Source organism: Arvicanthis niloticus, chromosome 27 (assembly GCF_011762505.2).
Source record: "Arvicanthis niloticus isolate mArvNil1 chromosome 27, mArvNil1.pat.X, whole genome shotgun sequence".
Taxonomy (NCBI): Eukaryota; Metazoa; Chordata; class Mammalia; order Rodentia; family Muridae; genus Arvicanthis; species Arvicanthis niloticus.
Genome location: NC_133435.1, coordinates 4106904 through 4119588, shown reverse-complemented (window position 1 = coordinate 4119588; position 12685 = coordinate 4106904). Strand labels below are relative to the sequence as shown.

The 12685-nt window shown below is 44.9% G+C and overlaps 1 protein-coding gene across 2 annotated transcripts in view; it reads right to left on the bottom strand.

Moving 5' to 3' along the window:
* Positions 1-6460: 6460 nt before the first annotated feature.
* The window catches only part of Hephl1 (hephaestin like 1), a 63833-nt gene continuing 57608 nt past the window's right edge, over positions 6461-12685 (bottom strand). Inside the window, exons 18-20 of one of the 2 annotated variants that reach the window (XM_076926030.1) lie at positions 9076-9238; positions 8558-8629; positions 6461-8466 (exon numbers count right to left, since the gene is read on the bottom strand). In XM_076926030.1, coding sequence (XP_076782145.1) covers positions 8264-8466; positions 8558-8629; positions 9076-9238 — 438 coding nt within the window. In that variant the 3' untranslated portion in view covers positions 6461-8263. Of the gene's footprint in view, positions 8467-8557; positions 8630-8995; positions 9239-12685 lie in introns of both variants that reach the window. The other variant, XR_013107758.1, reaches the window with a different exon arrangement.

Here is a 12685-nt window from a genome sequence, read left to right as displayed (position 1 = left end):
ACGCGGGGGGGAAACCGGGTTTCCAGAGGCGAGCAGTTTCCGGAAGCGCGCTGACGCTAGCGGGGTGGGCGCGGCTGCACCGCGACCCTAGAACACTGACTGGTTAAGGATAGCCCCACCCTGTCTCCCTGAGGATGGTCTCGCCCCTCCCATCCCTGTGCTCTTCACACATAGGATTTTTAAAAAAAAGTCTTTGGGGTGTGTGTGTGTGTGTGTGTGTGTGTGTGTGTGTGTGTGTGTGTGTGTGTGTGTGGTTTTGTGTGTGTGTGGTTTTGCACTCCTTTCTGCTGACAGCCCCCTCCTCTGAGCACGAGCTAGCCCCTTTCTAAGCCTCGCCCATCATTGTGTGCAATCCGGGTTCTGTTAAAACAAACAAACAAACAAATAAAAAAAAAAAAACAAAACCCTTCGAGAGTAGCGGGTGGCAGAAAAAAGTAATCTTGCTGTGATGACTGAAAATACGTTGTAGAGGGGACCTGCGCCTTTCCAGAGTTCTGTAGGAGGGGAGCAGTGTGACTGGTCTTTTGCCCAGCCCTTTGCCGTTTCCTCTATGTTCCTGTCCAAAGCAGTAGTCAGGGTCCCTGAGGCTCACCAACTGGTCCGAGTGTGGTGTTGGTGAGCTACCGTGAGCTCCTTCTGAATACCTCACTTACAGTAGACAATGAGGCATTCAAGAAATGTTCCAACCACTTGCTGCAAACGGCCTTGGAAGGTGAAGGTGCCAAGCATAGCCACCTTCTCTGGGTTGTGTACATCAGCGGGGTCTAAAGAGGTAACTCCAAGGCCCACTTACCTGTCTACTAGACTAGTCCTCTAAAGACCGTCAGAGACCTTTACAGCCCTGCTCTGGCAAAGCCCACACTCAGCCCTTATCTCAAACCTCAACGTTTCTACCTTTCCTAAACCATAGCTGCTGGCTCTGGCACCCAAGGTAGAAGCCTGGTACTCCATTTTTAGAATTTCCATCCCTCTTGACAGCTGCGCCAACCAATTCTGAACTGATGTGCTTCTCTTTTCTAAATATGGCAGACTTGACAGCTCTCCACCTGCACAGCCAGCAACCAGCACCCAATTTACCCCACCATCACTTAACTGCTTACAGGAAGGCATCCTCCAGGCCCTCCGAACCATTCTCCAAATGGCTATGAAGTGCTTTAATTAATTTTACTCAAACTGTCGATAAGTGAATCTCTTTCATCTTGAGTGGTTTTTAAGCGGCCCAGTTCCCACTCCTGTCTGTTCCTCAGAAGGCGTGTGGCACAGGATTGGGATGGAACAGGGACTTGGGGCCTGGGAGGCTGAATCTGTTTGAGGCAGGCAGAACTGTGCTGAGTGTTTTCTAGGAACCAGTAAGTCACACACGCAGTTTCCCTTCTCTTTCTGCCAAGATCAACTCATCCAAGAAGAGAAATGGCCCCTCTGGGAAGCCTCTCATGACCCTTCCCCTAGTTGGGATGACTCGGGCACTCTCTTGATGCCCCTGACTCTCTGACACCCAGCTCACTCTGGGCCAGTGACAGTGGGTTGCATATCTGCTCAGTAATCACAGATGAACTTCCAAGGTTCTCCGTTGGGTCTTGGAAGTTTTATAAATTTCTCCCACCCTGGCAGTTTTCTGCATTCATTAAGACATCAATCAAAGATTGATGAACTTAAGAGACAACAAAGGAAAGCTGTTGGGATCTGGGAAGAAGAGACACCTGGCACTGGTGTGGGGGCAAAGATGGAAGGTGGGGCCCGGAGCATAGTCTGAACTTCTATCAATGGGCAGCAGGGAGTGGAGGAGGGAAGAGCTCTCCAGAGTTATGCTTTAAAGTACTTGCTCTTCAGTGGTGTGTGGAGGGGATTGGAAGGAGAACTGAGATGACGAGGCTCCCAAGGTGTGCATGAGATGCAAAGAAAGCCTGAGACCAATGGTAGAAAAAATGGTACCCCAGGGCACGAGAACTGAGGGAACTGTTATGCCCAGGTCTCAGAGTCTTGAAGAGATCTCAAAGAATGGCCATATCCATTGTAGAGAAACATAAGAGCCTTTAATTCAAACGCAGGTTTGGATCGCAAACTACACGGAGCAAAGTTGCCATCCCGCGTCTAGGGGTTCAGAGAATTTATACAAGCAGGTGTGGGGGCTCCAGGGTTACATGGTGGATAATGAAAGCTATACCTTCACCTGTTTGGGTGGCAGACAGGTTCAGCAGACAGGGTTGCGAGATTGGGGTGGATTCTTTTGGCTTTTATGGTGTTATCAGGGTTAAATGTTTTTACAAACCGGTCACAGCTGCCTGGGAATGCTTAATTGGCTGATTTCTCTCTAAGGATGTGTGGTTTTTGCTTTTCCCAAGGCCATAAGCCATCAGAGAGGGTGCCAGCTTCGGTGGCATGGAGGCTGAAAGCTTATCTGTTCCCAGGCTGATACTGTCATTCCCAGGATGGGGGGGGGGTTCACACTTAGGGAGTTGCTATTGGAATGAGGATTTGTGGGCCCTTGGTGTCAGTCTTTTGGGAGAGTCAAGCGGTGGGAAGGAACAGGGGCTGCTTCTGTGTGCAAGGGGGGGAAGAGGGAGGAGTGCTGAGGCCGGTGCTAGCCACTCAGTGGCTTCACAACCATTTTTCTAACTCCAAAAAAAATCAGACAAAAAAAAAAAAAAAAAAAAAAGTCTCTGGCCTGGACCAACATTCCTGGGAGAAACCAGAGGTGAAACCCATGAGCCTAGTGCCTAGGTTTGTTTCTTACTTGCTGTGTGACCAGGGATGTTTCACTAAAGATTCTTAAGCCTTGGTCTGTCACCCAAATAAGGATGGTCCAACAGGTCCCCCTCAGATTGTCCTTGGAATCCAATGGGATACCAGAGGAGGGTAGTGGCACACACTTGCAGTCCCAGCACTTGAGAGAAAGACTGGAGGGGCAGAGTTCAGGGTCATCCATGACTACACACTGAATTCTGGGCAGCCTGTGCTACATAAGACCATCCAAATAAGGGGGTACTGTTTTTCTAACAACCTCTCCTGAATTGTACACCCTTGGCATTAATAATCTCAGGGCTCTGACAAGTCAAATTAGAGCATGGCCAGTGTTGTATTTTATTTTATTTTATTTTATTTTTCAAAGTAGACCTTAGGTTTTAGTGTAAAGTTTGTCTCCATGTGGAAAGCAGAGGTCTATGTTAGGGATGTTCCTCTATCACTCCCAGCTTGTTTTACTTTTTTATCTTCTTTTATTTTGGGGATGAGATCTCTGGCTCTCTGAAGCTGGAGCTCATCAGTTTGGTCAGCAAGACAAGCTGGCCACTGAGTGGCAGGGTCCTCTTGCCTCTGCCTCCCCAGCACTGCCATTATGGCCACATGCCACCACACCTCGCTCCTTTCATTGCTGCTTGGGGATATGCACAGAGGCCCTCATATTTGTGTGCCAATTGCTTTGCCAATTGAGCCATCTTCCCAACTCCAGATTTCAATTTGATTTTAGTTTATTTTCAGAAAAAGTGGGCAAGTGATTCAGAGTTCCCATATACCCACATTCCTCTATCCAAGTTCTAGTGTCATCTTGCCATAGAATTGTGCATTGATTCCAATAACAAACCAGTACAGAAACATTTGTGCATGCATGGGGAGGGGGCACCTTTCTCATGTTCTTTGATTTTTTTATGACATTGCCGTCTGATAATTATAAGGAGCATTGGGGACATCAAGTCTTCCCTGCCCTGATCTCTTCCAGGATACAGAGTGTCCTATGGTGGGGTGTGCTTGACATGCTTAGCATCTGATTACAAGTTCTTTAGCAATGAGAACAGTCAAAGCTCACGTAGTCAAGCTCACCAAACTGCCTGTGTTGTGTGCATACCCAAGTACTCACTGGCGTAATATTTGCCGAGCGACTGCTGTGCACTGCATGGCCCTCTGCTCTGCAGGCGCAGCAGCAAGCAATACAGGTCAGAAGTTCTCACTTCCAGGGAACCTTCCCGCCAGCCAAGATCGAGACAAAACTCAAGCTAACACATGAAAGGATCACACGCCATGATTACTGCTACGAGGAAAACAGTGGAGATGGGACACAGCAGAAGTGGGGATCACAGCGGAAAAGCAGAAAACCTAAGAGAGACGTGTGGGATGCAGAGAGGGCAAAGAGAACAGGCTAAAGGGCACGGAGAGGAGCATGTGCAAAGGCCGGAGTGAGGCAAGAACTCCCAGGAGTTCCTGGGGCAGAGGAGAACCCAGAAATCTAGAGAGGTGGGCATGGGCCTCACCAGCCTGGGCCTCACAGACCCAGGCTAAGAGTCTGGAGCCATTAAAAGTATAATGGGAAGATGTTACAGTACTCACCAGGAAGTGACCTGATCAGATTTGGGGGAGCATAGCAGCAGACAGTTTTGTGGACAGTGGATGGAAGAGACAAGAATAGCTTTGTGCAGGGAGCTGTCGCAATGACCCTGCCAAACAGGACCTGTGGGCCTGCAATCAAAGCCAAGGTTGGAGAAACCATTCTGAATTTATTAGCATACAGGTGAGTTCAGACCTGTGGGGATGGATGCAATAAGGGCTGCAAGAGAACATGGCAAACTCGGCCACACTTTTCTTCTACCGCTCTGGAAAGTCAAGTTTGAATTCAATGTCAAGGTGTCGGTGGGGTCAGACATCTCGGGACAGGCCCTGCAAGATGGTGCATCTGGGCCCTTTCGAGTTTCTCTGGCTGTGTGCCTTGCACTTCTTGGCCCTTCCTCTACCCCCAAAGACAGGAGTGTAGTGTCTCACTTCAGTGATCTTTGTTAGGCTGGAATCCCTGCACAAGCTGAAAAACTGATTATACCCTTTTTCCCCCAACTCCACCCTCCCCTGCCCACTTGGAGAAAACTTCTCCAAGCTAACATGTCACCACTTCTTGTGTCTGCGTTTCCCACAACCTACCCAAGGGAACCAACGGAGGGGCTCAGTTTTGACCATATATGGACACTATCCCAGCTCCTACCCAAACATGTCATCACTCCTCACCTAAACTCTAAAAACCCCCTTGCTTTAGGCTGCATGTGCGACTTCACTGACCTCCACCTGTGAGAGCAGTGAGAGCTGCCTCGTAATAAACCTGCCTTTCTCCACCTTTAATCTGTTCTAATCTGGCCCACATCTGTTCACCCAGGGAGAGAAACTGCCCATCAGTCTTCTGTAGTCACACACATACACACACACACACACACACACACACACACACACACACCACATCTACCTTATACTTTATTATCTTATATTTAACTTTATTTTATTCATTTATTATATTTTTGAGACACAGTCTCTCTGTGTAGTTCTGGCTGTTTTAGAACTCACTATATAGACCAAGCTGCCTTCAAACTCACAAAGATCCTCCTGCCTCTGACTCTCAGGTGCTCAGATTAAAGGTAAGAGCCACCATACCCTGCTTTATCATTTTATATATTATCATTATTATTTTGTAGGGCTGGGAATTGAACTTGGGGCCTTGTACAGTCTAGGCAAGAGCTCTTCCATGGAGCCACATATACAATAATTGCTTTTCTTTTATAAGGATACTTATGTTTACATTTAAAGATAATCCAAGATAAACTGTCCATTATCAACAAGATCCTTAGCTTATCACCGCTTTCAAATATGCTTTCTAAGATCTCATTCAGAACTTCTTCTGGATGAGGGTATGGAATCTTCAGGAGCCTTGCTTACTGTGAAAATAAGGGAGGGTCAGTGAGAAGGCTCAGTGGAGAAGGGTGCTTGGTCAAAAGCCTGAAAACCTGAGTACAGCCCACAGAAGAAGGAAAGCTGGCTGGGGAGTCATGCTGCAGAGCTGGGGGACTTAGCTGTCCAGAAGGCTCAAGACTGAGATTTAAGATAAAGGTGGAGATGCCTCTGGGAAAGCTATAGTAAATATTCTCATGATGACATCTGGTTGGGGCACAGGCCTCGGCTTCCTGACTGCTGAATGATTGCAAGCCATTGATGTAACATAAAGAGTACTTGGGGTCAGACAGTTGAGGTACAGGCATCTCTTCAGATTCTACACTAAAGGGAGACACTGGGTTGTGAGTTGAGGAAGACGGCTCCTTGCTCTTCACTGTTAATGGTGGACATCCCCCAGTAGAGGCCACGGCTAGTAACTTACCTCATACAATGATATGGAAGGCAGAAACTGATTCTGGGGGTGGGACAGTCTTTGAGAAAGCAAACAGAGGAGAGGGCCTGGCCCTGCCAGGAGCAAGGACACCTCCTCCACAGTGAGCAAAGGAAACGGTGGCTATCTCAGAAGAGTGAGGCTGATTACAGAAAGGACCATGGGAGGAGTCATATTATAGAATGTGTGGTGAGATGTAATTTTGTTCCTTTAATATGTATAACTGACGTAGTCATGATGGATAAATATCTAAGATAGTTCTGTTTTAACCACTCCACACACACACCCTATAACAACAGGTAATTTTGAGTGAAAACAAACATACATAAATTGCCGTGTGTGAAACTTTATTAAAAAGAGAAATAGAGAAACAAAACTACTTAGTGGTTTGCTTTCATTTAAAAAAAAAAAAAAAAACTAAGTGAAAAGGGGAAAAAAACCGTTTACAACTAAACAATCTTTGACATACCGAAGATAAGTCATAGGTGCTTGCCATAGTTCCTATGAAATTGTACAGCCTACCATGTATGAACTCCACAGAGCAGGTAGTTCAATCAGCCACTCAATCTCATGGTCAGTAGTTAGCAGGCTGGAATTCAGAATCATTTGGGTACCCTGTTTGGCGATGCAGTCAAGCAAACTACAAACAACTATTAGCAGTTGCATCATTTTATCTAAGACTACAGCTTCTATCAGTTTCCCCTCACCAGTAAATAATAATAATAATCTTTAAAAAGCATGAAAGATCCCTTCACCAGAGTATTTCTTAGGTCCTACTCGTTCACCTGGACATTCAAGTGACCCATTGAAAAGGCAGTGATTTAACATCATGTGTCTGGCAACAGCATCCCAGGGCAGCTTGCCCTAAGCTAAGGTAGAATTCCCAGTCTATAATAAACAATGTTGCTTTTATCAATATTACATCTAATGTCTAGGAAGCCTAAAGAGAGGGTCCTTATAAGCTTAGCTTCGTTGTTCGACATTTTGTGTTTATGTGAGACTTGGCAGCTATTTTACTAATTTCTAACACTGCTTTAATGGTTTAAAAAAAATACCAGGACTACTCTTTTCTAGCCTCCCCCCCTCCTCTCGAGGTCATGTCTTTAACAAGCATAGAATGCAGGATTTTAAGAGACCTTTCTCCTCCTAGTGGATCAGTTGCATTGATGTATGTCCCCTGCCACCTCTCATATGATGAAGTCATAACTTTCATAGAAGATGGAGATGTGGAAAAAATGCCCCCTAAATGAATGGAAAGTGAGACTCAAGGTTCCGGCAGAGACAGGGAGTCTCTGGCTTCTGAGGAGGAAATCAAGCCTGCTTCTTGACTGATTCTAGCCCTCCCGCAGCCTGAAATAAAAAAACGCTCTAGTTGATTTTGAAAGTACAGACGTTGCTAAGGAGACACATGGTAAAAATGTAACATGAAGTGAATTGTAAACATTCAAGTATTCCTACAGGTTGAATTAAAAATCAGCAGCAATGAAATAAATAACCATATAGCTTTGGCTTGTATAACAAACAATGCATGGGCTCTCTACGTTAAAGGGGCAAAAGTCAGGAGAACTACTGGAAACCTCCGGAAGATTCAGGAGGTCCACTTCAATCAGCACATACGGACTTGGGCATTCCCATAAACTCCTCGGAAGCTTGTTCACCCTGGAACAACTGAAGGCGCAATCTCATGTGACAGTGTTTAGTGTTTAGTGTTTAGACTTAGACTGCAGATAGACAGATGTCCAAGGCACACAATTGTTTTCTAGAAGCTACACATCTAAAAACCTTGGGCTAGCTGAGGCAGCATTGTTTGACTTAAATCAGTGAAAACATCTTTCAGAGAGTAACCCCCGAGTGAGTTGTTTACGAACCAGACTGAGGGTCAGCAGCTCTCAATCCAGTGCATTCTCCTTTGTCATGTGTTTTATACCTGAGAATCATTCACAGCCAGTTAGAAAAATAAATAAATAAAAGCACATTGCTTTGGATGACATATTCCAGAGGCTCGGAAGCCTGATCTAGGATACAGTGTCCGAGTTCCTCGGTGAACAATGTATTGGTCCAGCTTTCCTGTTAGCTACTGTGTATCCAGTTGTGTGGAACCTGACTCATTCCTACTGAAGAAGGCCAGAGCATTCACAGAGCATCTGTGGGAAGCGCACAGGACTGGACTTCCCTGTAAGCCATCTGCCTCCTTGAAGAGCGGAGCCTGAGGGCGAGAACCACAGTGGCCACCAGAAGGAGGAGTCCCAGGATGAAAAGGATAACCAGGGCTGCCTTGGCTCCTCTGGGATGCAGATTCTTGCCAAAGAAATAGAGGTCTTCCTTGCCAGGTTGTTCTGTGAGAAAGAAAAATGAGGCATCAGGTACCTGCCTCTCCCCGGGAGTAAAACACTGAGGCACAACCACAGGATTTATAGATGGCGTTACCCTTGGAGGGCACTGTGACGGCATGGGATCCTGCTCCAGAAGGGGACTTGGTAGAATATGGAATCCTGTTGTCTGCACAAGAAAAAAAAAAGTTAACTGTTTCTAAAAGAAGACCCATCCATGGTACATGAAAGTCATCTTTTACCAGTAAGAGCTTTACCCCTTAAATTCTGCCACCTTACTTGTGCTCTTGCTGAGCTATTTCATACCAGTGTCAAGTACCACCCCCTTCAGCTTCCCTATCTCTGCTCATCCACTGAGATCCCTCTTTAGATCACAGCATCTTAAGCTCATGACCCAGATTCCCACACACACCCCCTCCTCCTACTGGCTCTGGACCCTTGTGCTTTGCACTCTATTTTTGTCCATCTTTCGTTGTGGTCACATATCCACGTATCTGTCCCTCTCACTTGACTCTGAGCCCGTCAGGGTTTGTACCTGTGTTTTTCTCATGCCTCCTGATTTCCAGGTCTACAGGAAGATTGGTGCCATGAGCTGGCATCACTGACAAACAGTACCTATGTTCCTGAGGACAGTGTAGGTAGTCTCCATGCCAGCATGAATGTGGTCGGACACGTGGCAGTGAAGAAGCCACGTCCCTGGGTGATCAGCAAACAGCTCAATGGTTTGAAATGTCCCCGGAAAGAGATCATACACATCTTCTCGGTAGGACTTATCTATCTGCGAAAGTCAAAAGATCTCATCTGTGGCTTCTTTTGCTCAGCATGGCAAGAAGAAAAAAAAGTGAATAAACACAGTGAGCAGAGGGGGAGAAATAGAAAGAGGCAAAACTCAATGAAAACAATAGCAGAAACAGAAATGAAAATAAGAATGGGTGATGTGTAGGAGGAGTTAAGGTAGGAGGAGTACTGAGAGGAAGAAAAGGAGTAAGAAGAGGAGAAGGAGGAGAGGAGAAGCTAGGTGATGAAAGAGAGAAAGAGGGGGGAGACAGGGAGGCAGATATTCATGTATCTCCACCAGTCAAAGATAGTTGTTATATCTAGGTTGGTCAGTGGGTTACACCTCTGATTGAACAATTCCAAACTTATAACGCTTATGATTAACATTATTTAAAAAAAAAATGTATAAATGCAAAAAGGAAAAGGGGGCATGGGATAGGGGTTTTCTAAGGGGGGGATGGGGAAAGGGGATGGCATCTGAAGTGTAAATAAAATATCTAATAAAAAAATAAAAAAAATATTCATAAAAAAAAACCAAAAAAAAAAACAAAAAAAGAAAAAAAAAAAGAAAGTAAGAACGGCACAGTAGAGAGAAAAAGTAAAGCTGTTTTTTATTGTTGTTGTTGTTGTTGTTTTTAACAGATCACTTTGGTAAACTTGTAGTGACCATTGTCTACAATGGCCTCAAACCCTCCTATCCTGATACTCACAATCTCCAGGCTTCCCCTCCTAAATTATATGAGGTTAGCCTGTGCTTGGAATAAGGTATATGGTAGAGGAAGCATCCTTTGGATAAGAAAGCTATAAAGGATATACCTGATGTGTTAGTTCTTCTCTTATTCTCTTGTCTTTTAGATCAGTCACTCTGGGTGAAGCTGGCTCCCTTATCATCACACTCACAATCATCACACCCACAATCATCACACTCACAAGATGAGGAAATTAAGCCGTCAGTCACAGACATCTAAGTCAGCCCAAAGCTGGATTCTGTGCTCCCAATCAAACCATTGACAACGCCATTGACACGCCCAGGTATCTTGATTAGGCCTCATGAGAGACACTAACTCCAAGCCAACTAGCCCACTCCTCCAGACTTTTGACCCTGATAGAACAAGATAGTATTTATTGTTTGGTGCCACTGAGTTATAGAGTAATTTGTTATGCAGCAGTGAAGCAGTACTGCAAATCTCCAGACAGATTGACCGATGGGATGGGGGAGGAGGGATGAGAGTGACAAAGTTTGGAAAGACAGAAACCACAGATATGGGGAAGGAAGGTGAACACCACTAAGACCTGACTGTGAAAAGCAAATATTGCAAACAAACAGCTCTGTGTTCACAGATTACAATTTATAGACTGCAAACAATTGGAAAGGACACAACCATGAAAGACCATTCAAGAAGAAATAGGTGGGGACTAGAGAGATGGCTCTGTGGTAAGGCCACTTGTTGTTGTAGAAGACCTGGGCTCAAGTTCCAGCACATCCATGGTACTGTTCTAGCCATCTGTAACTCCAGTTCTAGGGGATCTGGTGCCCTCTTCTGACTCTGGGGCCACCAGGCATACCCATATGTGTACAAATATACATACAGGCAAAAGCTCATATATGTATAATTATGTGTCTGTCTGTCTGTCTGTCTGTCTGTCTGCTTTTTGAGACAGTATCTCTTTATATAGTTCTGGCTGCCCTAGAACTCACTTTGTAGAATCAGAAATGGCCTTGAACTCACAGAAATCTTCCTGCTCCTACCTCTGGAGTGTTGGGATTAAAGATGCACACCACCACTCCTGACCAATAAAATAAACATTTGAAAAAGAAGTGGGCAGCATGAATAGTATTGATTCTAAAAAATAAACACAAATCATATTAACACTTTCCAAGAAGTCCAAATGGCTTCATTGGCAACTTCTATCACAGATATAAAGAAGTGATAGCAACCCTAAACAGACTCTTCTAGAAACTGGAGGCCAAAGAATGCTTTCAAAGTCCCTTTATGAACTGAATTTACTGATTTAAATAAAAAGTACTTCTTAGTGAACTGTAAAGAAGTTGATCTCAGAAGTAATCACTGAGTGTACAGTGGTTGTTTTCAGAGGCTGAAAGCGTAGGAGACTCAGGAATGGAGAGAGTTGACCAGCATGTACAGCCAGAAGCAAGAAGCTCTGCTGCTGTCTTATTAGGCTGGCTGACTACAGATAATGACCAGGTACTGCATACTTAAAAGGCAAGGTGACAGGACTGTGATGTTTGAGGAGAGCCAGATGGTTCCACTCTGATTTGCATATTGGTTATGCAAATAATTTATTTGCATATCATTCCATGTGTACAAGAATGGGAATATCACACTATAGCCCAGAAATATGTATAAATTAGACTGTCATGTATCAGTTAAAATAAAGCACAGAAAGACACAAAACTTACAAACTTCGCCAAAGTGTGTGTAGAGATGGCAGGTGGAAACTCAAGATGATGCTAAGTGTACAGATGACTAGTACAGATGACTAGTACAGAACAAACTGGCCAATGGGGGAAAAGAGAAACAAAATCCCAAACACAAGTATGACCAGGAACAGCTGGGCAGACTCTTATAGACACACATTTACCACAGGGCTTAGCAATCTGCACGTTTTGTCAAGAAAATAAAAACAGACCCATGCAAAAATGTGTGCATCTGTTTATAATGACTTTGACCCTCTTTGGAGACCCTCTCATGTTTCTTATTGGAAAAATTAATAAACTGCATTGTGTCCATATGATGAACCACAACCCAGCCATCAAGTGAAACAAACTTGTGACGCATAGGAGATGCGTGCAACTGAACTCCTCTGCTGGACTGGAGATATTGCAAGCTGCATGGCTTCTTTCTACATGATGGTCACAATATTGAAACTCTAGAGATCATTGTAATAATTTATTATGTTTAATTTGTTTTTAGAATTTAGTATTTTAGTGTGTGTGTGCATGCTTGCATATGGATACCATAATGCTTGTGTGAAGGTCAGAGGACAACTCCAGGGAATTGGGTCTCCTTACACTGTAGGTCCTGGGGTCAAACTTAGGCCATCAGCTTTGCAGGGCAGGCGCTTTTGCCTGATGAGCCGTTTTGCAGGTCCAGGAAAAGGGATGTTTTATTTGCAGTTTGGGAGGCTGGAAGTTCAAGATGAAGGGGCCTGACCTAGTAGGCACTTTTTGCTGCACTGTCCCATGCCTAAAGGCACAAGGACATGATGTAGAGAGCAAGAATTCAAGTTTGCAGCCTCAGTCGTGTGACTGATATCTCTTTATTCTGGAGGACAGGACTCTATCTTGAAACTGGTCACTTGCCATCGAGCTCCATCTGCCACACGCAAGGACTGGAGATCAAGTCTCCAACATGTGACTTTGGGAAACATTCAGATGGCAGCAGAGACAGAAATAGAGCAGTACTCGCCAAATGTTCAGCCTGGG